The sequence below is a fragment of the Rhinichthys klamathensis genome, unplaced genomic scaffold (assembly GCF_029890125.1).
Source record: "Rhinichthys klamathensis goyatoka isolate OS25496 unplaced genomic scaffold, OSU_Roscu_1.1 h1tg000253l_1, whole genome shotgun sequence".
In the NCBI taxonomy this organism is placed as follows: domain Eukaryota; kingdom Metazoa; phylum Chordata; class Actinopteri; order Cypriniformes; family Leuciscidae; genus Rhinichthys; species Rhinichthys klamathensis.
In genome coordinates, this window is record NW_026606775.1 from 1,325,293 (window position 1) to 1,351,985 (window position 26,693).

Genomic DNA, 26,693 nt, shown 5'->3' on the forward strand with positions numbered 1-26,693 from the left:
GAATAAATCAAGTTTTATAAAGACTGAATTAACTTCTATAAATGTACAATGTTTTATTTAAAATTATGACTGCAGAAATGTTCCATATTAGATATATTAAATAAAATATAACATTTCTGACTGCATTGAATCTTCAAACAATGAATTAACACCATGTTCAGCAAAAGTATTTCTCCCTGTGATTGTCCCTAGGACTGGATTCACAATCTAAATTTATGGAAAGTTTCAGTTGCCATTGTGTTTTCATTTGTGGTAATATACCTGTCAAACTCTAGTTTTAATAAGCAAGCTCTTGATTCTCGGAGGATTGCGTTCAAACCTGACGATAACAAATCATTGAATATGAACTAGCGTTACACAAGTCAGCTAAGTTACACATATCAGGTGTTTTAAATGTGTAGTTTCTCTAATTTGGTGATTTTGTTATTTTAAACTAAAGAATGCGACTTTATTTGGAAGATTATAATATTAGAAACAACATTTAGTGTAAGAAATTAAAACTTACAACTTTAAACATTTAAGCATAAAAATGCATGCATGAAACATTTTAAATGGGTTGCACTTGCTAGAAGTTCAAACTATATCAAACCAAGTTGTCCCAAATTTGAGGTTATCACAATTAAATTGAGGTTTCTATATTATCCTTTGTCTGGTTTATAATTGTTTTGTTCATTCAAATTTAAATATGAATAGATAAACTTTAGTTGCGTTGATTACTACGACCACTTGTGCCGTTTCGGAAAGAGGAGTGTTTCCATTGGCTACGTAATTTATGATAGCCAATGAACATAGAGGATGGAGTAATGCGTCATCATATATTTAAATGACCAGTGAACGCCCTGCTGCTCTGTATTAGTTTTGTAAAAAAGTTGTGGTCGTTTCAGTGAAACAAATGCGGTAAAACATCTCTCATTGATTGATTCAAATAATTATGCCCACCTGTATTGATTAGTTCATGATTGACATTTTTTCTGGCATTGTAGAAACATCAGGGATACACCAACCGTCTGTCTGCGCGTGTCTGAAGTTTGCTTCACATTTTAAGGAGGTACAACGTTTTAAAATACCCAACATATTTAGAGTTTCATCTAAACTATTTTTTGTAACAACAGATCGAGTTTAATTTATCGAGTAATTTCAGTTACTTTTCAGAACACTGCTGCTTTTCGTTTGACTATGGATGTAACGTTAACGTTACACTTCCAGTCAAAAGGTTTTGATCGGTAAGATTTGTATTATTTTTAAAAGCATCTTCTGCTCATCAAGGCTGCATTCATTTGATTAAAAATACACACACACACACACGTGTGTGTATATGTATATATATATATATAGTGAAATATTATTACAATTTAAAACACCTCTTCAGTGTCACATGATGATTTGATTCTCAAGAAACATTTCTCATTATTATCAATGTTGAAAACAGTTATTTACATTTTTATTACAGGATTCTTTGATGGATAGAAAGTTTAAAAGAACAGCATTTATCTGAAATAGAAAGCTTTTGTAACATTAAAGACTACCGTTCAAAAGTTTGGGGTCAGTAAGAATTATTTTATTTTTGGGGGAAAAGAAATGATAGAAATCAATACTTTTATTCATCACGCATGTATTTAATTGATCAAAAGGAAAGATTCTATTTCAAATATGTTGTTCTTTTGAACTTTCTATTCATCAAAGAATCCTGAATTTTGTACACAACTGTTTTCAACATTGATAATAATAATGAATGTTTTTTGAGCATCAAATCAAAATGATTTGAATGACACTGAAGACTGGCGTAATGATGCTAAAAAATCAGCTTTGATCTCAGGAATGAATTACATTTTAAAATGTATTAAAAAATGGAAAATAGTCATTTTAAATTGTCATAATATTTAACTATATTACTGTTTTTTTTTATCAAATAAATGCAGCCTTGGAGAGCAGAAGAGACTTTAAAAAACATTATGATAATCTTACCGATCCAAAACTTTTGACTGCAGTGGATATACGGTGGCCGAGAGAGCTCAACGTGCTGCAACTGAAAACTCAAGCAAATAGAAAAAAACACCAGCTAATTAAGAAGACATTTTCATCAGTTTGACAACACATGTGCAAAAAATACTCTCAACGCAACCAAATACAGACACGTGATGCAAATACTCACAGCGCACATATGATCAGGATGTTGAAATAAACAAAACAAAAAACCTCACGTATTTGCAGCACATGTTGTCAAACTGATGAAGATGTTTTCTTAATTTGCTGTTGTTTTTTCTATTTGCATGTGAGCTCTATTGGCCACCGTAGATGTATCTATTTACATAAATCCACATTCTGTGTAATGAATGTAGTTGTCTATTTGTAGTGTCCATCATGGAGTTAAATGGCATTAAGGAAGCAGCACTTTTGTCATGGGTAAGTTGACTTCGTCATATTTAAATTGTCGCACCACATGACATTTGAAGACATGTTTACAGTGACTAATGTTCTTCTGACAGATCAACAGTGTCTGTCCTGAGGAGCCCATTAACAAAATCACCCAGATGATGGACGGTCATCGACTCCTTACGCTTGCCTACAGAGTGTGAGCTGTGATGGTTACAATAGGAATGCCTTTTTGTTACTTAGTTGGTTACTTTCTTTGATTTGAGGGGTTTCTGATGCTATATATATGTTGATGTTGCAAATCAGATGCAAACTAAATTCATATCCGTTTTAAAAACCTGTTGAGAGGATATTTAAATATCACTAGTAGTCACTATTTGACTCCTTTATTAAAATAAATACTTTTATTTCTGTTCTAGCTGGTTTACTAGTCAATTTTTGGTTTTACTAATACTGTGAATATTGCTGGAAAGGAAACATGAGATTACTTGTAGTGTTCCTCATTCTGGAAGTCACTTTGGATAGAAGCATCTGTTAAATGAATAAATGTATTGGTTAATGTGTGTCATCTTGTTCTGTAGACGAGGGAAAGAGTCCTGTGATGATTTATTTGTGTCACCAGCTGCTAGTATGGTGGAAATGCTCTTCAGCGTACTGCAGGGTGAGTAGCAAATCCAAACTTGTCAGTCCAGTCTTTTAAAGAGGACATATTATGCCCTTTAGGTCTACTAGAACAGGTTTTCATGCTTAAATGAGAAAAATAATTCTCCATAGTTGCAGCTCCTCTCTTCCCAGTCTGTCAGCAAAGCTCAGGGGTGCGTTTCCCGTACAAAGACGTAACTCGCTGCTTCACTACCACAGTACGAGGCATCGTTGAAGAAATCAACTAGACGCGACTGTTTCCCGAAACCATATTGTCGCAAAGTGCTCGTTCAACCACGTTGGTTTATGATGTCACGGACGTGGTGGAGTAATAACTTATTTTAATGAAACTGTTTGAGATCAAATCAACGCTAGATGTTTTGATGTAAATTACAGACATGCATCTGAGGAATATTTTCAAATTTTTCTCAGTTATTTCGCTTTATTTCCAGATTCAATCATAGGCTCATTCTTACACACTAGAGCTCGTTCACACATGCGCAGTCTTCAAAAACGGTGCTTTAAATCTCTTGACAAACTCAAAGATGTAAATGACATTTGTATGTATTCTAAATAAAAGACGCAGGTTGTATTGAATGTCAGCTTGCTTATTTTGCTCAAGTTAAGGATTTATTAAGTCCACATGTCATGCAATCTAGAAACTCTGCTTCTCACCACAGCTCGAGAGCTGTCATTCCAAACACACAACTTTGCGATGCTGTTTGCGAATGCTCGTTGGAACGATGGTTTCAGGAAACACCGACTCGTTGAACTATGGTGATTTACGACCTTGCAACCATAGTTGGCTAACGATGCTTTTGTGAAACTCACCCCTGTTTAGTTCCTGTCTCTGTGATTCCCCTCCTTCTTAAAAGCACACTGTGCTCTGATTGGTCGGCTGGATCAGTGTGTTGTGATTGGTCAAGCGCTTCAAGTGTTTGGGGAATGTCCCGCCCCTTATCATCACCACCAGTTTCAACACACTACTAACTCAATCAGGCCCCGCCCCTTTAATTAGCATATGCCTTGGGTGGGAATTATTTAAATGAGGAATATTGTGAAGTGTTTCCTTTCCAAGGAGTGACTACAATGGAGGCGTTTCAAAGTTCAGAAACAGACACTGATATAGAGAATGACTCATACGACAGCTAAAGTGTAACAGTAGCAGTGGCTTAATAGATAAGGAGTTGGACTGTGGACGGGAAGGTCGCAGGTTCGATCCCAGGTCCCATCACCATTAATGTTCAGACTGTGGTTTGTCCCAGTGTGTCTGCAGAGCCGAGCAGTGCCGCAGTCCCGGACGCCACACAGAGAGATGCTGGTTCCTGCCGACAGGGCCTGTCGAGTGATCGGGCTCCCTGTGCGATGGTTCCACACACACATGTGCGTTTGCATAAACTACTGCTTACCTTTATTCCCTTCTACATGCAGATGACTTTCAGTTCAGCCCGAGACAGGCATCCCTCATGTTCCAGAAGATCAGTCAGGGAATCGAGCTGGAGCTTCAGATTGCAAAGGTGTGTGTCTGTTTCTGTTGGTTTTTGCTCTGAATAAGAAACTCATGTTCTTTGTTTATGATTTTGTCAATGATATGACACTTTATAATACATAAAAATACGTTTAATATTATAATGCATTAAAAATGCAAATCACAAATGAACATGGTGTCAGTTTCTGAATTTTTTTTACCCCTTTTTTTTTGTGGCAAATCAAAAGTGTTAAAGTCTTAAATATTATAAATCCCAAGAACTCCTCATGATGTTTAATTCTTTTACCTTCATTTGGAAACTTTTAATAAAATTATGATGTATTCTTGACATAACTTTTCTTATTCATATAAGTGTTTTATTCAAAAACATGAAAGCCATTAACTCTAAAGTTAGGTATTTTTTTTACCTAAACACTGAAAATTATTTTTCCATGTGCTGTGTGTGTGTGCTTAGGTGGTGCTTGTTCTGTGTTACTGCGGTTTTAAAAAGTACAACATTGTACCTTTGGACACCAAGACAGGGGTGAGTGCTCAATACTGACCGACAGTTTGTGACGTCTGTGAACTTTCTGAACTCACCCTCTTGCTCTGTCTTTCTGTATCAGTTGATGATCGCATCCATGTTTCATTTTGTTGAAGATGATGCTGATGGTCTGTGTTTAGATGATGACCTAAATAAATTCCTCACCAAAGCCTGTAAGTAGAGCCACATTATCACATTTGCTAAGGGAAAGTACATCTTATCGAATTGTAGTGATGTTAATCTTTTGAAGAAATGTGTTTGTTTTTTTCTTATACACTACCCTTCAAATGTTTTGTGCTTTGTTTTAATCTGTTTGTCACCAAGAACTTGGTTTTAGATGCTAGCATGGCATTAACAAATCAGTAGGTTTGGGTATCATTTTAATTTGAACGATTTCGATTCCAATAAGGTAAAAAAAAAAAAAATCTAAGATATAATTCACATTTAGTCTTATTGCAATTTTTTTGTATTGTAGCTGAATAAAACAAAATCAACTGGCTAAAGAACACTTACGCGAGGAACGTTTGGCTGTGGTTTATATGGAAGCTTGTTTCCGCCACAGAATGAAAAACAAAAAAGGTAATTGTGAGTTTTTATCTCGCAATTCTGACTTTTTTTTCTCACCATTGCGAGTTTACATCTCGCAATTCTGACTTTATTTCTCAGAATTGCGAGATATAAAGTCAGAATTGCGAGATATAAAGTCTGAATTGCGAAATAAAAACTATTCTGTGGGGGAAAAAGTTAGTCTTTTTTTCCCCTTAGAATTGGCCTGATAACTCGCAATTGCAAATTTATATCTCATAATTCTGAGAAAAGATGTCAGAATTTCGAGATATAAAGTCGCAATTGTGAGAAAAAAAGTCAGAATTGTGAGATAAAAAGTCGCAATTCTGTCTTTTTTTTTCTCGCAATTGCGACTTTATTTCTCACAATTGCGAGATATGAAGTGAGAATTGTGAGAAATAAAGTCGCAATTGCGAGAAAAAAGACAGAATTGAGACTTTTTATCTCACAATTCTGACTTTTTTTCTCACAATTGCGACTTTATATCTCGAAATTCTGACATCTTTTCTCAGAATTATGAGATATAAAAAGTCGCAATTATTTGTATTTATTTTTTTATTCAGTGGCGGAAACAAGCTTCCATAGGTTTAACTTAATTACAAAACAACAAATAAAAAATTAGCAATCGCAACATGGATACAACTGAACAAAGATACGATTTAAAATAGTGTTTTTAGATTTTATGTACAGAAACGAATCAAATGTAAAATAACACTGCACTTTATAAATAAAATGTACATTACAAATATAGTTACACAAGTTATCCAGTCAAGAACGAGTGAATTTTCTCTGACTTGTTGTTTGATTAGTGTTATTATAGAGACTGCAGCAGGAATACTGTCACTTTAAAGTCCCACTCCGATCATATTTTTGAGCTATTTTTAAACATTCCCAGTGGTCTTTAAATTATGATCATGCCATTTTTAGCCAAAATCACAAAACCTGTGCCCCTTTTCTGGGGCTTCGCTTCAGCAGAGCGGCAGTAGCTCATTAGAAATTCGCCTCTGCGTTGTGGGCGGAGCCGTTGGCACGGAGACGACCCTCCCCCTCCCCGTTGCTGAGAGCTCTGTCTCTCCCGCTAGCTTACATCCCCAACCTGTCAATACCGGTGCAACAAAAATGGAGAACAATATTGGAGCTATCCAGCCGTACAGTTTTGAGCCAGATGCCAGCTCGGACGAGGAACAAGAGGACGTACATAGATCTAGTCGTCTACAAGTGGATATATCAGAATGGTATTGTTTTTGTAATCTGTTGAATTGACTATTTCAGGCCAATAACTCCTAATAACATGTTAGTAAATAAATATGTTTGTGGACATGCTCCAAACATTTAGTCAGATTAACCTTTTTGAAGTTTTCATAGCTATCACACAAAGACTAAATCATAGTGCTGCAGAATCAAGTTTAAATTTAAGTTTACTTATAGAGCACATTGAAAACCTAAGTCTAAAGTTTAAAGTTCTTCTGTAAAGTGCTGACCGCAAACCGATGTGTGGTTTTTAACATTGCCGTGACCAAGGAACGTAAACCATCTATCTCTCACAGCAACATGTTTTGGTAAAGCATGAAAGCTAATACCACTATCTCTCCTCTTAGCATTGCAACCCACTACCGCACATAGGTGTTGATCCGCCATTGTCTTCTCTACTCCTCAGAACCTGAGCGGGCGTGGCGGGGAGTATGAGCTTGTGGCCCCGCCCAGTGGAGTTACTACGTCACAACTCCAGTCTATTTTAAACGGCATTTTAGCGTCTGCTACTGATTCACAGCCATTTGAATGTAGAAATACTCAGAAATACAACTTTGAGCTTATTTTTCTCAAGATATGTCCTCTAACATAAGAAAAATGCCACAAGAACATGTTAACACCTTGAAAAACATTATTTTCATCGGAGTGGGTCTTTAAGAGCTGCACGGATCCAATAAACCGTGTGCGAGTCGTCTCGTGCTTGAATGGTTTAAAGTCATATTGAAATGCTCACAAAGGAATCGAAAATAGGAAACAAAATAAATTGTATAACAAGTATCTGATTCCTGACCTCAAGATTTTCGATTTCCAACCGTACAATTGAGTGAGGTAGGCGTTAATGGTTGTATTGTATCCTGACAGGTGTGTTAACCTTCCTTCTCTTTCACTCTGTAGCTGTCATGACCTTCTCCACCTCCAGCAGTGGGAGCAGCTGCGGTTCGCCTTCATACACCGATGATGACGAGTCTCCGTTCACCAGCCGCTTCCAAAAACCCAGAGTTCAGTTTCTAGAGCTGGTCACGGTGGCCGGCAGCTCGGGCAGGTACAGTAGGGGCCCTTCTTGCTTCATTGCATCATGTTTGGCGATTCGCTTAGCTTTATATCACGTCGTGCTCCTTGTGAAAGGGACTTGACTCACATTCTTGATCTCCAGCTCTTCAGTGCCGGATAAAGTGAGCACGCCACAATTGTTGAAGAGACTCCGGAAAGAATTGGCGCATGGGGCAGATGTGAGAGACGAGCTGGAGAAAGAACTGGCCGATCAGATCAACATCATCTCAGTGAAAGGTTTCATTTGTGCTACCTCGAGAGAATTAACTCTGGTGTGAAGAATTTGGCTGAATTTCTCTCTCTTTTGCACACAGAGGGTCTGATAGTCCAGCTGCAGCACAGGGTGGACCGAATGCTGAGAGAACAACGAGAGCTGGAGAAAGACCATGAAGCTGCTCTTCTGGAGCTGCAGGAGAAGAATGAGAGGTGAGGCGCAAGAAGGGGAGCTATTCTGCCCCTTCTTTAAAAGATGTTATATTATATTACATGTTACTCTACATGTCTTAGGTGTCCCCAGAATGTGTCTCAAAATACCCCCCAGATAATGTATTATACCAGGGATGAGTAACGTCGGTCTTAGAGAGAGAACTCCTGCAGCAACATGACATCATGACTTTGCGTAAACATACACGCCACTTTCAATTCAAGTGGCGTGTTATCTATACGCATTTTGAAATATCCGCGTGTATGTCCACGCCGAAATCTTTTGCGTGTATGTCTACGCCATTAAATGTCCGAGTGATTCCGCGTGTATGTCTACGCCGTTAAATGTCCGAGCGAAACGAAGCAAAATCTATATCTACATCTGTGGAGCGATATTTCTTTTCCTAGGATGGTAGGAGAAGACTCATAAATGGTATTAACCCCAGTGACGGGTAGGTTTAGGGACGGGGTTGGGGTAGGTCATATATTTATATATGCATAATACAGTAATATAACGTTAAGTCAAAGGCGTTGATAAACACGCTGAAAAGCGATTATGCGTGTTGATAGCACGCCAAAAATGGAAATACGAATTGGCGTGTCATACATACGCCATTTCATGAGATCAGTCTGCCTGCAGAGTTTAGCTTCTGTTAGAGGTCAGTATCTGTTAACAAAACATTAATGCACTCTAAAGGCTAGTACACACCGGGACGAATATCGGCGCGCGTTATTCGCCAGCGTTTTACAACGCGTTTTTTTTTAGTTCACACCCAAGCGATTTTCGCTGACGATGAGCCGAGTGAACATGCCAATTCATTCCCTGACATTAGATGGCGCCCATTTGCTCTGCAATACCACTCCATACAATTTCTCTTTATCAAGATTTTTGTAGTCGCTGTCGCATTTGTCATATAGTTCTTTGTTCCGACACCAATGAGACCAGCCTTGCATCTTCCTCGTCTTATTTCTTCCCGGCAGTGTAGACCTGTCTATGGTGTAGACGCTACTTGGCGGACATCTTCTTCGCCGTTACGTATGTGTGCTCGGCAAGACCGTTTTGTGTTTGAGCGCCCCCAAGTCGTGTTTTACTGTAACTTCAGAAGCTCCAGAAACGTGAGCAAAAGCGCCAATCTCATTGGTCGGATGGTTTTTGACGTGGCGCGTCAAACTAAAAAAACGAACCTGAGGCGTTTTTTAAAAAATTACGCTTTTACGCGTGGCGTGTTTCACATCGGTGTGCACACTCACATTGGCGCCCTTTGTTTAGTCACGAGGCGTTAAACGTAGGCGAATATCGCGCATTACATGTATTTCTATTAAGGAGGACTACACTGATAATAGAGGATAACTCCTGCTGGGGGAACTTTGTGCTGGAAATGTACTGAATTTTTCATGCTCAAACGGCAACATCACACATTAAAGGAAGTCCTATGAATTATAAAATATATTGCTCTTTGTTAGTCAATGCTTTAATTAATGTTAACAAATGAGACCTTATTGTAAAATGTTACTTTTCTTTCTTGTACAGTCTTCTCTGCAGAGTGCATGAGGTCTTGAAGCAGTGCCAAGAGTTAAAAAATGAAAATTATCAGAAAGAGAAGAAAATGCATGAACTAATGGAGAAGAACCGAAGTTTCGCTGATCAGGTGAGATGCTTAATTTTTTTTTTCATCCGTTCTGTCTTGCAGACCTGTTTAAAACTAATTTCTCTCTCACACTGGACTCATCAGGTGCGAAACACCTTCGCTCAGCTGGCGAGAGCCGAGGAGGAAGTTACAAAACTCACGTTGGCTCATGAATCGTCACTGGCTGAGTGGAGGAGCAGAAAGGAGTTTCTCGAGCACGAGTTGAAAGAGGCCGTCACACACAGGGTAGAGCATTTCAATTAAATGAATCATGTTGTGTTTCTTTGCTTTGTACTCAACCTGACTGGTATTTATTAATCTGTATTGTTTTCTTCCTCCTGTTCTCCTCGTTCAGGAGTGTCTGAGTGAGCAAGTGCAGATCCTTCAGGGAAAGATCTCCGTTCTGGAGGATGCTCAGTCTCAGGAGAGAGGAGAGGTTTTGGGACCCATCATGGAGGCGAGTATGGTGGACTAGGAGTGATGCTTAAAAATAAAAGGAGTTAGTTATCAAATTAATAGTTCAGACATAAAAATGGAAATAAATCAGTTCATAAATGGACAAATCGAAAAACATTTTATTTAAAACTGTTGAATTAATTCTTTAAACTGTTAAACAATTGTTTTCTATTTAATAATTACATTTTAAAACCTGAATCAAATAAGCAGTTTTAAATGTCTATTTATTCTATTTTTCTTTTTATTAAATTGGATTTTTTTTATTTTATTTTTTATTCATGTTTAAAAATGTTGATTTTTGTTATATATATTTTTAAACCCATCAAATAAACGGTTTTAAATGTTAATTTAATTAAACAATAAATTAGTATTATTAAATTTACCTTTCGCATCGCTTTAAAATCTAGTTAAATAAAATGGTTTTATTGATTTGTTTTTGTTTATTGTTTTCTTATTTTATTTTCTTATTTTAACAACGTTATAACATTAATTAAATTAACAGTTTAAAATGTATTTTCCCATTTTAAAATGTTTTGACTTTTTTTAAAATTTGTTTTAAAGGCAACCTGTGGGACTTTTCAACCTTTATAATATATTACCAAAACCCATTGAGATGGTACATCGACTTACTATAGGTTGAATGACACGTCTGCCGAAGCCTGAAGCCTTGTTTATACTCGACGCGTCCGCAAGAGCGCGAAGGTGCGCACGGCAAAATGACGTAATTGCGGTGTGGGCGGTCGTGCGGGTTGGGTGCGCAAGACCCCATTTCGCCTGGCGGTGTGCACGGCACTTTTTGTAACATCGCGCGCGGCGCCGCATCCGAAGATGAACGACTTCGAGCCGAATCAGGCCGAACTGGTATGTCTGTACCAGCATGTTTATGATCCTTCTATACACAGAGACATTTGCATTGATGGGCGACCATAAAAGCCTCTCATTTTGTGAATAGGAACACATTTGCATTAAGCACCCAGTTTGCACTTGTCTAAACTGCTTATATTTACAAAATAAGCCTACAATAGCAGAAGTAAGCCCTGCTGATGAAATTAAGGTTTAAACGCTCTTCAATAAGGCTTCAGTTGTTTAACGAGTTTGTACAAGAAAGTACAATACACCAACTGCATTTATTACTCTTTTAATATGAATCAGCTATTAATAAACCGGCAAACTACTTCTTCACTGCTGATTCCTGGTGGTTTAGAGGAGAATTACTCCGAGTCGCCCCCTGTCGTTTCACAGAATAGCACAACGGCGAGCGCGTCAAGTATAAACGCCTCGTCCGTTTGGAGAGGTGCGCGCGCAGTCAGCGGAGACTCGCGCTCGTGCGGACGCGTCGAGTATAAACAAGGCTTGAAGGTGTCTGTATCGCTTTTACTAGCACTATGTAACTTCGGGTTTCGGGTAGGAACCCGAGCACAAAAAGAACTACAAAATTCAACCGCTTTACGGCATACGTCACTTCCCCCACCACCCACAACTTCCTCAGATTCTGACGTGAGTGCTCAACTCGCGTTTGATTGCTGTCTGTATGTTTTCGTCATGGCCGAACCAACAGCTACAAGGAAGAAGGCAAAGGTTTTGTCAGAGGACACAAAAAAAAAGAAAAAGGCATAGTGACAAATGAAAAGCCAGGATGAGGATCACCATTGGTCCAGCGTTCGCTCGCTGGCGTGAGCTACAGGAGGAGGAGGGGTGCCCGACCGATGCTGACGCTTGCCTGCACACAAATGCCGTTTCCAAGGTGACCCAGATAAATCATATAAGTAGTGTAGTATTTTCTGGTATTTCGGCCACAGGCGATGGTGTTATGAGTGTAATAAAATGCCCACAGCCCATTGTTCATTTCTACACACAAACACAGCCCGCCACAGTGCAGGGCTCGCACAAATAAAATCGACTCATGTCAAATGTACATTAAATGTAGTGAACGTTCCCACGACTCAGTGCCCACAAACACTACACACAACATGTCCCACGGTTCTGTAAAACGAAACCAACACACATAAGTTACAGTCAGCTCAGGCCGACGGTGTTTTTAGTGCAGTAAATGTGCCCGCCGTCCCGCGCCCACATTCACTCACAGACATGTTAGCACTAAGCCCCACGGGGCTCGCCCCGCTCGCTCTCTCTCAGCAGACTGCTATAAGGGAATCGAGCGCGGCAAGGCTGCCCGCCTCAAACACTGCAAGCACACACAATCTAAAGACACGGGAGGCTGACCCACTGTCTATGGGCTGACCTGTTGACTTTTGCGACAGTGCTGCGGAGCTTGTGGCCTCTAGGGACGCTAGACGTGAAAGTTACAGGTCGAGCGCCACTAGTGGCCAAAAGTTCCCCGGTGTGCCTTTAAAATGTTAAGAAAGTTTTAATTTGTTTTATTTGATGAAATAAAATTAAATGTAAATTTTATTTAAGTGATTTATTCATTTGTTTTATTACATTAAAATTAAATGAACATATTTAAAACATTTAATTCACAATTTAAAATCTAGTTCTATAAACCATTAAATAATAAATGATGTACATTAAAAATAAATTGTCCATTTGTGAGATGGATTGCTCTTCAGTTTAAATTTAAATTTTGCTCTATTTACTAGTCTGAGTGAATCTCACTTCATTGCGTTTATTGTATAAAACGCTAAAATGCAAAAAAAAATAAAAAATTGTATTAATTTGCAAACTTGTCTCTTCTCAGGTTTTGAACAAAATCGAAAGCCTCCAAACTCACATTCTGGAACTGTCCGAGCAGATTTCCCTAAAAGATGAAGAAATCAGAAATCTGAGGAACGAGTACGACTCTGTTGACCACGAGCTGAAGCTTGTGAAGGAACAAAATATTGATATAAACGAATTGATCAAATCAAATCGCAAAGAGCATGAGGAGACGGTTAAAAAACTTCAGCAAGAGCTTCACTCTGCTTCTTCAGCCGCATCAGAAAAACAAGAGGAAATGCTGGTTCTGTCAGCAGAGGTAACCTCTCTTAAAGAGCAGATCTGCCGTTACAGTGAAAATGAAGTGCAGAAACGACAAGAAATGTCTGTTTTAGAGACCAAACACAACGTGTTGCAGAAAAACCTGACCTCTTTTCTGAACCAGCTGGCTGAGGTGAAGGACTTGCTTCGACATGAGCTTTGCCATCAGGAAACCCTCCAAGAAAAAGCTCAGGAGCTTGAGAAGATCGTGAGGGACCTTCAGGCTGAGATCTCAACTCTTTCCTCGGAGAGGGACGCTCAAATAAGTGCTCTTAAAACCACGATGAAGGACCGACAGCTGAGAGCTGATCGGCTTAGAGCTCAACTGGAGCTGAAGCTGGAAAAACAAAACGCCTCCGTTCTCGCTCTGAAAAATCTTGCTGGACAATGGGAGCTGCAGAATATGGAGCTCCTGGACAAGCTGAAGATAGTATTCAGACGATTACAGCATTGCAGCAGTAAAAACCAGACTCTTCAGATGGAACGAGACCAGGCCAAAGCTGAAGTGAAAATCTCCAAACTGTGGTTTACACTGAATCCTGTTTTGAGTAATGTTCAGTATAGTTTAACATGCAACGCTGTTTGTTTCAGGTGGACTTGGCTAAGAAGCGTCTGCAAGAGTGGAGGAAGATGATCGACGACAATGAGGACGCGAGATGCAGAGAAAGTCTAAAAGTATATAAATTGTACATGCATGCATGTGTCTGACCATACATGAAGCCACAATACTAACTTAATTAAAAAATACTGGGGTTTTTGAGTTGTTATAGTTAAAGGGATAGTTAACCCTAAGTTCTGATGTAGATCACTTCCAGTATACAGTATGTAATGGTTACAGTGGCGATTTACTTTTGCGTGAATCACAAAACTCTCGCTCCCACAGGTTCGGAAGAGGCCAGGATTTCATCTGCATGTCCCGGACACACCTGAGGTACGACAGAACGAGAATATGTACATATGGTGATTTATTTTATAGGATAGGTTCATTTGTTGAATTTTAAAGGTAAATTGAATGCGCTTTCTTTAACACTATAAAGCCGACTGTATCATATTTGATACACACAGTTCTAAGGCCTGAACATGATCAACTTTGCTGAGAAACCGGTCTACTACATGCCTTCTGTCGTCTGATAGGTAGTTTGATAGTTCATATTTTTTAGCAAGTACACTGTAAAAAATATTTTAGCAATTTAGTTATTTCAACTTTTTTTGTGTGTGTAGAGAACTAGATTGTCCAGACAACAAGAAATTAAGTTTTCTTGTCCTCAACTTATCGAAATAAGTTAGTTAAACTAAAAAAAAAAAACATGCAAAAAGATAACACAAAATAATGAGTTTAGTTTTTTTACAGTGTAAAAAGCCTTTTGTCATAACTGTAAAACGTCCAGCTCGTGATTTACGAGTCTTTTTGCTGTGAGATTTTTATAAAGTAAACGTAACAGTAAGTTTGATATTGTCAGTAATATTTCAAGATCAACACTTACTGGACTGAAGCAACTTGGGTTTACTTGTCAAATATGATCATCAGGCTTTTGAGGAAGGTTTATTTGTTCATCTCTCAATGATCATCGTATTGAATTATGCAGATGTAGAGTGACGACTGATATTTATATGAATTTTATGTAAATATCTGCTATACTGTTATAAAGATCTGATTGATTTCCCAGACAGCAACATAGTGTCGGCCCAGATCCGGGCCACATCTGGTACATGTGGATTCTTCGCGTACCAGATGTGAGCCGGATCTGGGCCAAAACCATGTTGGTGTCTGGGTTACATTACAAGCATTATAATTTCATCTTACTTTTTGTCCATATAAATATCAGCATCTGCTCCAAACTGAATAAAACTGAGGTGTTTTTCCCTCCATATTCTCATACTATATGATCCTGATGCATCAAATATGATTCTCACCAAAAAATGCATATGCAAACTTATTGTCTAAAGGTTTAATAAACTGTGCCATTTAAAAAAAAAAAAAAAAAAAAAAGAATTTGTTTTACAAATGTCAGGCTTTAAGGAAGTCTATTCTGAATGTGCAATCCATGTTCTGTTGCTGCTGAAGAAGTCGGTGAACTGCATCTCTCGGAAAGCAACAATTAAGAGCAGGCATGCCAACAGACTTTCAAACTCTCAGGTAAGGTAACTTATAGATGTGTACACACACACACACACACACACACACGTACGTGTATATGTGACCCTGGACCACAAAACCAGTCACAAGGGTACATTTTTGTGAAATTGAGTTATACATCAATAATAAATAAGCTTTCCATTGGTGTATGGTTTGTTGGGATAGGACAATATTTTGGGCGACATATTTGAAAATCTGGAATCTGAAGGTGCAAAAAAAATCTAAACGTTCAGAAAAAGCCTTTAAAGTTGTCCATTTATGTTCGCGGTTGTGCTGCATTTACTCACAAAAATATATTTTTTTTTTATACATTTACGGTAGGAAATGTACTAAATATCTTCACTGATTGTGCACACACACATGCACCTAACTGTATTCATCTCTAGTCTAAGCAAAGGCAGTCCGTGGTGTTCATGATTCCTAATACGCCGAAGAGCAGCGGTGGAGGTAGTTTGCTTCGGCGAGGCCTCAGGCTCCATGAAGACGCCTGCAAAACCCCCCCAAGGGCCAGTGGGGGCCTGAGAAAACGTCCCCGCAACAAGCCTTCCACAACCTCCAATGCCAAACTGGTACAAACCACTAGAGTTGGGGAGAATTGTTCACGAGACTTCAGTTGAGCTGGGAGCTCTTGTTTGATTAGATTCTGGGTACGTTTACATGACAACGATATGCTTAAAACGGAGAAGTTTTTCCATGTACAGACAAGTTTTCGTTGTTTGGATAGTTGTTATGAGTTATGAGACATTATGTAAGAGATTTTAAGTATTACATGAGTAGCCCTCGGCCACTTTCTTTTTTAAAAAGTAGCTCTCAAATGAAAAAAGTTTGGAGACCCCTGCTATAGACTGAACGTGTAATACGCATGTGCATGACGTCATCGTCTTCAGAGATTCGTGTTTTTTGCTGTTTACACGGAGACCATTTTCAAAAACTTGCAATTTGAAACCCGTTTTCAAAACTTTGCTTTTCCAGGCACCCCAAAACGCAGATGTCGTGTAAACAAATGGGCAAAAAGCATAATTTTTCACGTTTTTAGTTGAAAACGGTGTCGTGTAAACGGCCCCTTAGACTAATGCATGGTTAATAGGCACAATATTTAAGTGTAGGTTAAGAAAAGTATTTTATGTGTATTTAGGGAGAGCAATAGAAGTAACTGTGCCGACCGTCTTTCCTGAAGCGTTTGACTGTATGTATCTGCTGCTGTTATGAGGCAATACCACTTTGTATTGTATTTAATGAACTTTCTGAAACCACTTCTCTCTCCACAGGTGAACTCCAGGATAATTTGTGTACAAATCCTCGATTTATTTTTATTGGCCATTTTCTTGTTTGTTTGTCTTATGTTCACTTTATAGATTTGAATTTACTGTTTTGAAATGTGTTTGAAATAAAATATTTTTATTACATTTATTTTGTAGTGGTGTTTTTAAGGGTTTAAAAACGGGTTTTAAAGCATCTGTCTTTCTGTCCCTGTCTGTCTATGTTTGTCTTTTATGTCTCTTTCTCTTTCTCTTTTTTTTTTTTTTTGTCTTGATCTTTCTGTCTTTCTGTGTCCTGCATTTTACATGCATAAGTGTAAGTTACAATTAAATTGCAGCTATTTAAAAGCATGCTGGTATATATCTGTGTAATGTTATGATAGGTTGATCACTGTATCACACTGCAATAGCACTTTTTTTTTTTATAAAGTTTATTATAATAAACATTCAACTAAAATGTGTAACTTTTTTATTGTTAAATAAATCCTCTTTAAAGACTATGCAGAAATGAGCTGTTCTCGTCATTATGGTTTTCCTCGGTTGATGCGCATATATACGGTGTATTACAGCGCGTTCACGCGAAACCATAGAACCCAAAGTGAATGACGTCACCGACAGGAAATGCGGAAGATATGCGCGAGGCCGTGTCTTAAACGGAAGACGTTTCTGTCGAAGTTTCAAACTAATTTTGACAGCGAAATGATCAACTACATGACTTCACTTTAACCTCGATCGCTTCTTTAATGTTTCGAGTACGTGTTTGTCGCTTCATAAATCTTTTTGGTAAGTGTTGTCGCTTTATTTGAATTGTAGAACTCCAAAATATGGCGAAGAATGATTTCCTTTTTCGGCTATAAAAGAGTTTCCATGTGCTGTTTTTGAAGCAGGAGCTGTGCTGTAATCGTTTGTAAGGACTTTATAAGGACCATCATGAGTGAATATGGTGATTCTGAAGTGGAAGGGTAAGTAAAAAAAAAAACAATGTTTAGCTTTCCTCAATTCAGTCCGGTTCTACCGGCCTGTGTTTCTTAGTTCTGCCAAACCAGCTTTAGTTTGGTAACTCGTCACTCTAACGTTAGTAGTCAGACCTGATTTGCAGAGCATTTAACGGACGAATAATAACCTACAATCATAAAGTTAGTGATCAATTGTTGTCCTTAACTTTTTATGCTTTTAAGTCACCTATATAAAAAGGTATGTGAACCGTAAAGTAAGTGATTCCAGCTTGTCTAACTCCTAGTTGGTCCGAATAGTTATTTAAGATTACCATGTCTTAACATAGCAGCTACAGTATGTTTATGCAAACTGACCCCTGGGTGATAAGTGACACTTTACATTAATAAATCCATCTGTAAATGGGGTGTAATGGATTGCATCTGAAATCGTAACACAACTGCAGAGATCTTTAATGTCATATCAGGACAGGTGAGTTTAATCTGAGCTAGTAGTTGTTGATCAATATGATTTTTGTTTTAGTTGTCTACACTTGTTTCTGTATTTCATCTTTCAAACAGTATTCTCACATTTTATATCTTGACATTTTGGGGCAAATTGTGTATTTCCTTTAAAAACTGACAAGCAAACTTGTTTATTGTTGGGAATTGGAAATATAAGAAGATGCTTTTTCTCACCTGATGTTTATCTGTTCAAAGATCATCAGGATGTGTATTAGACCCCTAACCTGACTGATCAAATAACAAGCCACTTAGTTGGAAAGAGAACCTGTTTCTGTCAGCAAAAAATATATATATATGCTTGAAATACAATCTGCATTTAAAGCAGAGTCTTTGCGGGTTCAGACATTTCGTGGACAGTCAGGTCGGTTCACTCATGAGTTGCTTTGATTTTTAAGTACATTTAATTACAGAAAAGGTTCAGCCATTAGTGTTTTAATTATGCTTTTAATTTTGGCATCTGAATTACAGGTATCGGTTATTTATGTGCAAAATTATGCTGTGGAGCTTTTTACGATGACTTCTCACCTGCCCGGCGTTTCAGCTGCTGTCATTTTGTTTGTTTTAACGTTGATATGAACATTTGTTTTTAAGGGTCATGACAGGCCGGCCGCCCAGCAGTTATGGCTCCATGCATAGCGATGATGATGAGGATGAAGATGACTTTGAACCTCCGGTCAAACATGCAGAAACAAAGTACAGTAATATACAACTTAACCATCACAAAAAACAATTTGAGCAAAACAAAAAGCATCATAGCATTCTATGAATAATAGTAATAAAACAGTTGTATGTGATGGAGTGAATATGATGCTTGCTTGATTAATCATGTCAAAACTGATAGAAACTACAAGTTATTTATATTAAATAAGGTTTGATCTTGTCAACTTTTGAACATGGTACAAGAAAACATGTCACTTTTTAATTTTAACATTTTAAATTGATGGTTCATTCTTGTTTTGAGGTAAATGGATGTGACGGGGGAATAAATGATCCTGATTAAATTTTCAGCATCATTACTCCAGTCTTCAGTGTCACATGATCCTTCTTGATAAAAAGTGATAGTAAAGATTTATATTGTTCGAAAAGGTTTCCATTTTGAATAAATGCTGTTTTTTTTTTTTCAGGATTCATTGATGAATAAAAGTTAAAGTATCACAGGTTATAAAAAAAAATATTAAAGAGCACAACATTGACAAATCATCATATTAGAGTGATTTCTGAAGGATCATGTGACACTGAAGACTGGAGTAATGATGCTGGAAATTCAGCTTTGATCACAGGAATAAATTACATTTTAATTTATATTAAAATAGAAAACAGTTATTTTAAATTGTAGTAATATTTCACAATATTACTGTTTTTACTGTATTTTTTAATCAAATAAATGCAGGCCTTGAGCATTAGAGTTCTTTCAAAAACGTTAATGTTTCCAGACTTTTGAGCAGTACTGTATGTTTAATTTTAGTGTGCTTATAATGTTGTGGACATGTGTGAATCATTTCATAGTCCATTTATGTATTTAATCACATTTATATGTTGTACAGGGTCAGGCTTTACCGCTCAGGATCACCAGAGACTGCGATTACTGGACGAACACACACAAACCAGTCCAGCATATACCAAGATGGACCGTTTCTGCGACAGCAGTCCATCGTTCACAAAGAACCCTCTCATTCAAGACACGAGTAACTACATCCACAACACACATGTATCTAAATGAATAGTTTACCTATGCCCAAAGACTCACTTCATTGTCATTAACAGGGAGCCCATGACCGTGGAGCAATCTGATGTGCAATCTGAATGGACAGACCGAGCGCTGAATGAAGAGCCGGATGACCGAGAGATGCGTGAGACCAACCTGCCGGAACAGCCCAATGAAAGTGCTGCGATGGAGGAGCAGAACAAGGAGCCGGTTTATGATTTCGATGAAATTGTTGTACATTATGAGGACCCGAAGGAGCCTCCGCCGCCGCCTCCAGAGGGCGCCGGTCTGCAGTTTCGGCACACTCACAGCTCTCTCACCCTGCGCCATGTGCTAACGGTCAGTAGCTGTTTTTGATGCTGCTGTTTTGTTTCATACTAAATAGGGCTGTACAATTAATCGCAATGAAACTGCATGCAATCTGGTAAAGGCTGTGATTATTTTATGCGCAGTTTGTCAGTGAAGTACGGCTCTGTGATCGGTAGTAAATGCTGCTCTATCTGAAAGCCAGAGGGTGTCTCACACACACGCCAAATATTCCCCACCGCAGAAGAACGATAACACACATCATTCCAGGAAATCCCTTTGAGCATCATACTATCTGTAGCTGAATAAACAGAAGATTGAAACGCTTTGATTAAACCTGACTAATAAACACACGACTGCCTTATTCTGTATAAGAAGCCACATCATCTCACAGAAGGATGAGCTCAGCTGTCGTTATGAAGTGAGTTTGGAGTAAAGGCATGTTATTAAAGGTGAACTATGCAGGGTTTTTTTACCTCAACCGAACAGCTTCGGAGTCATTGGAATGGTTATATTACTCTTTTCGGGTTGAATGGTGGTCGTCTCGCACCCCCCTATCGCATGTGAGCGGAAAAATCACTCTTGCAACTTTGAGCCGGCGGCCTGCCGGCCGCAGCATCAGGAAGTGTCACGTGATATCAGGTCTCGCGATGTAACGAATTGCTTTACGGCAAAAAACAGATCTGATAAAATGAGCATCAAACAGAAATAACCCGGCGCCGTATACATGTGGTGTTCGAGACGCAGGGCGCGCGCAGCTCTTAAAGGGGCCATACCTTATTTCCACTCGTTACAGCCTCCATCCTACTGAACAGGTACCGGTGTACAGGGGGAGGGGATCAGGCCGTGAGTGCGAGCCATCTCTGCGTGAGTGCTATTCACGACAGTACAAGTACTCCACAGCGACTCTAGGGGTCGCTGTTTGACAAAAACGGAATTCCTACTTAGTGCTGCTTTAAATGTTGTCTTTTGTTGGACAAGAGGTTCATAAATGCTTATGTTTGGAAATATGTTTGACGCTTGTTGCTTTTTCAAATGCACGTTATAAGTGACTCAAACTCAGTGCTATCAGATGGAGCAGCGTTTAAGAGCCGTATATCAATGACAAGCTGCGCATAAAAAATAATCGCAGCCTTTGCGATTTCAAAATCGTGATAAGCCAACTCGGTTTAAGTGCGATTACATGTAAATTGCGATTAATTGTGCAGCTCTACTCTTAAATGGTGGTCCTACGTCGCTCAGTGAGAGGTTCAAAGACGGCTGTTGTCACGGTCTTGCAACCAAAGATGGCCTGCGATCGCTTTCCATCATTTATCATGATCATCTCAGTGTGTTTGCTGCTACGACCTTTCGTCTACTGACTAAACATCAAAAATGCAACATAAAATGGTGTATTGATCAATTCAACATGGTGCTAAAATTTAAAACTACTTGGCTCAATCTCCATTTGCAAAATTGTCTTGCCAAGCCTAGCCTAGTTCATTTTCTCCTTTAGCTGCTTCCTCTTTATTTATTTATTTTTTCAGCGAAAACTATCCAAATACACTGCAAAATCATTCTTCTCCAGTCTTGTGTCATTAATATACAGGGACAAAACCATTCAACTTCTCAACATTTATAACTTTTGTTTCACTTTTTATACTTTTTTGTTTTACTAAAGGGTCTTTAAAAGTAGATCAAACTTGAGTTTTCTGAAGACCTCAGAGTAACTTTTTTTTAAATTGATGCGCAGGGGTTAAACTTTTCTCTTTCACTATTGTTAGATAAATATTACAGATGTTTCTGTCTTTGTCTCATTCAGGCCATGGTGAAAAGTCTTAGTCAGATCCATCCATCAGAGATGTCATTTTATAAGCGTTGTCTGAGCAGTAACTACAAATTCAAGAAGAACTACCCGGTGATCGCGGATCTTACTGACGCGCTGGATGTGGCTGATAAAATGATCGAGATCTGTAAGCTGGGAGAGGCTCTGCATCTCACTGTACGAAACCTCCAAAACATCGGAAGGAACGAATTGTCCAAAACCCTGAGGAAGACCTGTAGAAGAGGTACAGCAGATTTAACACATCACCTGATAGATGCTCAAGGAACAGTTGCCCCAAAAAAGAAAACTTTCATTGATATTCAAACTTTAGCGCTTTAGGTGTATTCAAACATTTTATTTATATTGATCATTTTATTTTATATATATAATCAAAACAGTAAAAAAGTAATTTAGGGCTGTCAATGTTAACACAATTCAAAATCCTTAATGCATTCGTTTAATGCAAATAAATTATTGAAGCATGTGAAATTTGCACCATCAACGTAATTTATATCACGCAGTTAGTTGGGATGCTCTAATATGAATTGACCAATACAGATAACCGATAATCTTTATATTTGAAACCCGATATATTGGCCGATAAACCTCATTTTTATATAATTTAAGAGCCTGATTACGATTTTATGTAACCTTTTTGAATTGATTCCAATTATATTTCAAGCAATTCAAAACCTTTATGGCGAACTGTGCGCATCTGAAGGGTCTCTGCTGAAGAAAATAATCCATTATTTTACGTTTCCTTGCTGGATAAAACAATCCAGCATCTTGCTAGTAATGTTTTGATGAGGATTGTTATCAAGGTAAAGATGATTGCGGTGTCGTATAGTAAGAACACATAAATCCTTTATATTAATGCGCATACAAACAGTTTGTGCATTCTCGACACTGATATATATTGTTTATGCTGAGTCAAATTTCAGTACATGTTCGTTGCTTTCTAGGGCTGGTCCGAATACCATTTTTTGAGCTTCGAAGCTTCGGTAGTAATGAACATCGAATATTCGAAGCTTCGGAATCTCTATATGTCTGTCTGTCCGTTCGTTTGCATTTTGATTATTTCGAGAACCGTTCATCCAAACGACTTCACAAGGGAGTGCAGTGTCGTATTTGGTACAATATAGATAGACAGGCGAGACGCGACACGTTCAGAATGAATAAACTTTTAATAAACTACAGAACAGCGCGAGCGGGAAGAGTTTATATGCTGCAAGAACGGACACTGCACTAGTGATATAAAACACACACACAGGTCTGTTAACTTAAGCAATATTTTTAATAAGGTAATTTAATATTTTTCCCACTAACAAATTACTGACAAAGTAGGGTAGATTTAAATAAAGAAGCTGCGCGCCTCACTCAAGCAGGGCTTATAAGGCTCCGAGAACGGACACTACAGTGATATAAAACACACACACGTCTTTTAAATTAAGCAATATTTTTAATAAGGTAGTCTTATAATATTTTTCTCACTGACAAAGTAGGGTAGATTTCAATAAATAAAAACGAAATTTAAATAAATAAAAACGAAATTTAAATAAATAAAAACGAAATTTAAATATAGAAAAACGAAATTTAAATAAAGAAAAACAAAATTTAAATAAAGAAAAACGAAAAATAAACGTGACGTCCCAGTAAAATCTCAAAGTCTCCTATACTTAGCTGTAGATTAATTTAGATTGATAAGGCTAAAAAGGATAATACATTATTTCTATTATTCTATGTTCCACAATGTCAAAGCAACGCAGCTTAACCCAAAATACAAGCTCAGGCATGCACTTCTGTCCATACAAACTCCGCTGTTCTGCGCTCTAGCCAGAGAATACTCCCGTTGCAGGAACACGTTTAGTAGTCCAAGAAGAAGCAAATATATTTATTAAGTAGATATAACGAAGTTATATGTTAAGTATTATATTTCACCAGATTTTATAGTGTAAAACATATTCAAGCGCGAATGAGAACCGTTTCGATGGGGATGCCAGGTGTGCAAAAAAAAGAATATTCGAATGTCACATTTTCAAATCGAATACCAACACACCGAACGAATATTCGAATATCCGGGTCAAGCCCTATTGCTTTCACACACATTCAGGATAAACATTTGATTTGTTGTGTGTGTGTTGCTGTGTTTAGTAATTCTGAATCGATTCTTATACTGTAGGTATTTATGCAGTCAGGTCAAGGAGGTTGGTTTAGTTTTTTTTTTGGCCTGTGGTCTTGTTCTGTATCACAACATGACCTATCTAACATTAAATAAGGTCTTTGCTGTTGCACTGTACACATGCTAATTTTTCTTTCATGTGCATACATTTCTGAATTATATGGACTCCTTATATAGTTTGGTTATGTGTTGTCATTTCGGAGTCCCCACGTGTCCTTTTTAGGAAATTTACCTTGAAAAAACCTTGCAGAGAATACAGTTTTGTGAGAATCTTCCTTTAATCATTACTCCAGTCTTCAGTGTCACATGAACCTTCAGAAATCAGTCTAATATGATGATGATTTGCTGCTCAAGAAACATTTCCATCATCAATGTTGAAAAAAGTTTGAAGCAGCGGAAACTGATAAAAACATTTCAGGATTGATTAGAAAGTTCAAAAGAACAGCACTTATTTGAAATGGAAATCTTTTGTAACATAATAAATGTCTTTACTGTCACTTCTGATCAGTTTAATGCATCCTTGCTGAATAACAGTATTTGTTTCTTTGGGGGGGAAAAAATCACACTGACAACTTTTGACATGTAGTGTAAAAATGTTTGACGTCTGACTCACGATATTGATATGTACAGAAAAGAGTAATCAGTTCATCGTTCACAATGAATTATAACTTTTGAGTGAACTGTTCCTTTAATTTTTGAATATGGCTAATTAGTTCAGTGTATATAATGTATAGAATAACCTTGCACGTAAAAAAGCATAATAAATTCCTTCAGTCTGATTTTTCTGTTTTGTTTCTTCGCAGCCTTGTTACGGTATGATCTGAAAGTAGCCTTCGACAGGCGCTATTACTCTCTTTACGAGGGCCGATGCCGTCCAGGTCAGCAGCGCTACATCAGTGACGTCTACGTCGAACCCGTAACCGTCATCAGGGGCAGCAGAGACCCCGTCAACCCTGAGAACGAGGTCCAGCGGATCCCGTACACGATCGAGGAGACGGCAATCAGGGCCGCCGACATCTTCCGCCCGCTTCCCACCGACCATAAACCAATCCGTACGGTCATGATGACGGGGATCCCTGCCTGCGGTCTAACGGTGGCCGTCAATAAGTTCATCATGGATTGGATGGAGGAAAAAAACAATCAGGATTTTCAATTAGTGTTCCCAATCCCAGCGAAGGAGTTGCACATTGAGAAAGGTGGAGATCTGAGCTTCCTAGAGACGCTCTCAAACTATTTCGCTGAAGCTGAAGAAATCGGATTCCTCGAGAAGGAAGATTGCTTGAGTCTCTTCATTATTGATGGGATAGAAGTTTGCCGTCATAAACTGGACTTCGAAAACAATGAAATCGTAACGAGTGCCAGGAAGAAAGCACCACTTGATGCCATTCTCACCAGCCTAATCAAAGGCACGTTGCTTCCTAACGCCTGTGTTTGGCTCACCAGCCACGTCAGCGACGCCTACAAAATCCCTGCCAATTTAATCGACAGGTTTGTAGAGTTGAGAGGATTCACGGATGCAGGCAAGGAGGAGTACTTTACCAAGAGAACGACCGAACCTGAGCTCGGTAGGAAGGTTTACAACCAAATGAAACGCTCCAAAGCTCTTGAAATCATCTGCCATCTTCCTCTCTTCAGCTGGATGGTGGCGTTTATCTTCGAACGGGCGTTTCGAGATCCTGATTACGGCAAACATCCACCCGGCATCACAGCGTTTTATTCGCAGTACATCGTCGTCCAAATGAACCGCTCGTTCGAGAAGTATCGCGGCTGTAACGTGGAGGATCAAAAGTGGAGGGATGAAGATAAGACGTTTCTAGAGATGATGGGGAAGATGGCGTATCGGATGATTCAAGAGGGACGGGACTGGTTTAACATGGCTGATTTGAGAAACGTTAACCTGACCTATGATGATTTGCACACTCGGGATGAGTTAACCACCGAAGTCAAGCGGGCGAGCGAAGACGTAGAGACGTGGGTCTTCAAGTTCGTCCACGTTACCATACAAGAGTACATGGCCGCCATGTACGTGTACGTGGCGTTTAGGAAACACGCGAAAAACGTGTTTATATCGAGCCAAAAATCTTGGTTACAGGGTACAACAAGCAAGGATCGCCCCATGATAGAGATGTACCGTCCCGCCATCGACCGCATGCTGGCTTCTCCGAACGGACATCTGGACATGTTTCTCCGCTTTTTGATCGGATTGGTGACCCCAGGAACTGAGGATAACCTCCGTGGATACCTGCTCAATCACTATCATCCCAAAGCCAAAGGCACGGAGGACGTGGTCAAATACATCAACAAAAAGATGAAGGAAAACCTCCACCCCGACAGGCGCAGAAACCTGGAGTTGTGTCTGGTGGAGCTGGAGGAAGGCAAAGAGGAAAGATGAGCGGAAATAGTAGAAAATGGATTAATCTCTCGAGCGGGACTGTGGAACACTAAACTAACAGCAGCGTCCCGCACAA

At 38.6% G+C, this 26,693-nt stretch overlaps 2 protein-coding genes, 1 long non-coding RNA gene and 1 other non-coding gene across 4 annotated transcripts; all 4 read left to right on the forward strand.

Moving 5' to 3' along the window:
• Positions 1-982: 982 nt before the first annotated feature.
• Positions 983-2,627, forward strand: LOC130101189 (uncharacterized). The gene is made up of 3 exons (XR_008808955.1): positions 983-1,048; positions 2,354-2,403; positions 2,487-2,627. It is a non-coding gene; the product is annotated as an uncharacterized LOC130101189 (long non-coding RNA).
• Positions 2,628-2,879: 252 nt separating this feature from the next.
• On the forward strand, positions 2,880-10,421 carry LOC130101177 (nuclear mitotic apparatus protein 1-like). The gene is made up of 10 exons (XM_056266764.1): positions 2,880-3,034; positions 4,447-4,532; positions 4,959-5,027; positions 5,110-5,200; positions 7,740-7,887; positions 7,999-8,132; positions 8,210-8,321; positions 9,850-9,967; positions 10,052-10,192; positions 10,302-10,421. The coding sequence occupies exons 1-10, from the start codon at positions 2,920-2,922 to the stop codon at positions 10,419-10,421; spliced, it is 1,134 nt and encodes a 377-aa protein (XP_056122739.1). The 5' UTR covers positions 2,880-2,919.
• LOC130101190 (small Cajal body-specific RNA 14) lies at positions 4,267-4,395 on the forward strand. Its single transcript, XR_008808956.1, has one exon. It is a non-coding gene; the product is annotated as a small Cajal body-specific RNA 14 (non-coding RNA).
• Positions 10,422-17,694: 7,273 nt separating the features above from the next.
• nlrc3l (NLR family, CARD domain containing 3-like) lies at positions 17,695-26,693 on the forward strand. The gene is made up of 6 exons (XM_056266783.1): positions 17,695-17,736; positions 18,823-18,924; positions 19,776-19,916; positions 19,996-20,275; positions 22,044-22,290; positions 25,029-26,693. Exons 1-6 carry the CDS (start codon positions 17,705-17,707, stop codon positions 26,615-26,617), a joined length of 2,391 nt encoding a protein of 796 aa, XP_056122758.1. The 5' UTR covers positions 17,695-17,704; the 3' UTR covers positions 26,618-26,693.

Excerpts from the sequence above, each read along its gene's own strand:
- LOC130101177 (XM_056266764.1), top strand. The coding sequence starts at position 2,920 with ATGTATTGGTTAATGTGTGTCATCTTGTTCTGTAGACGAGGGAAAGAG. Across the intron at positions 5,201-7,739 it reads TAAATTCCTCACCAAAGCCT|CTGTCATGACCTTCTCCACC; the intron begins GTAAGTAGAGCC and ends TTCACTCTGTAG. Across the intron at positions 10,193-10,301 it reads AAGAGGCCGTCACACACAGG|GAGTGTCTGAGTGAGCAAGT; the intron begins GTAGAGCATTTC and ends CTCCTCGTTCAG.
- nlrc3l (XM_056266783.1), top strand. The coding sequence starts at position 17,705 with ATGAGTGAATATGGTGATTCTGAAGTGGAAGG. Across the intron at positions 17,737-18,822 it reads GGTGATTCTGAAGTGGAAGG|GGTCATGACAGGCCGGCCGC; the intron begins GTAAGTAAAAAA and ends TTTGTTTTTAAG. Across the intron at positions 19,917-19,995 it reads CCCTCTCATTCAAGACACGA|GGAGCCCATGACCGTGGAGC; the intron begins GTAACTACATCC and ends TGTCATTAACAG.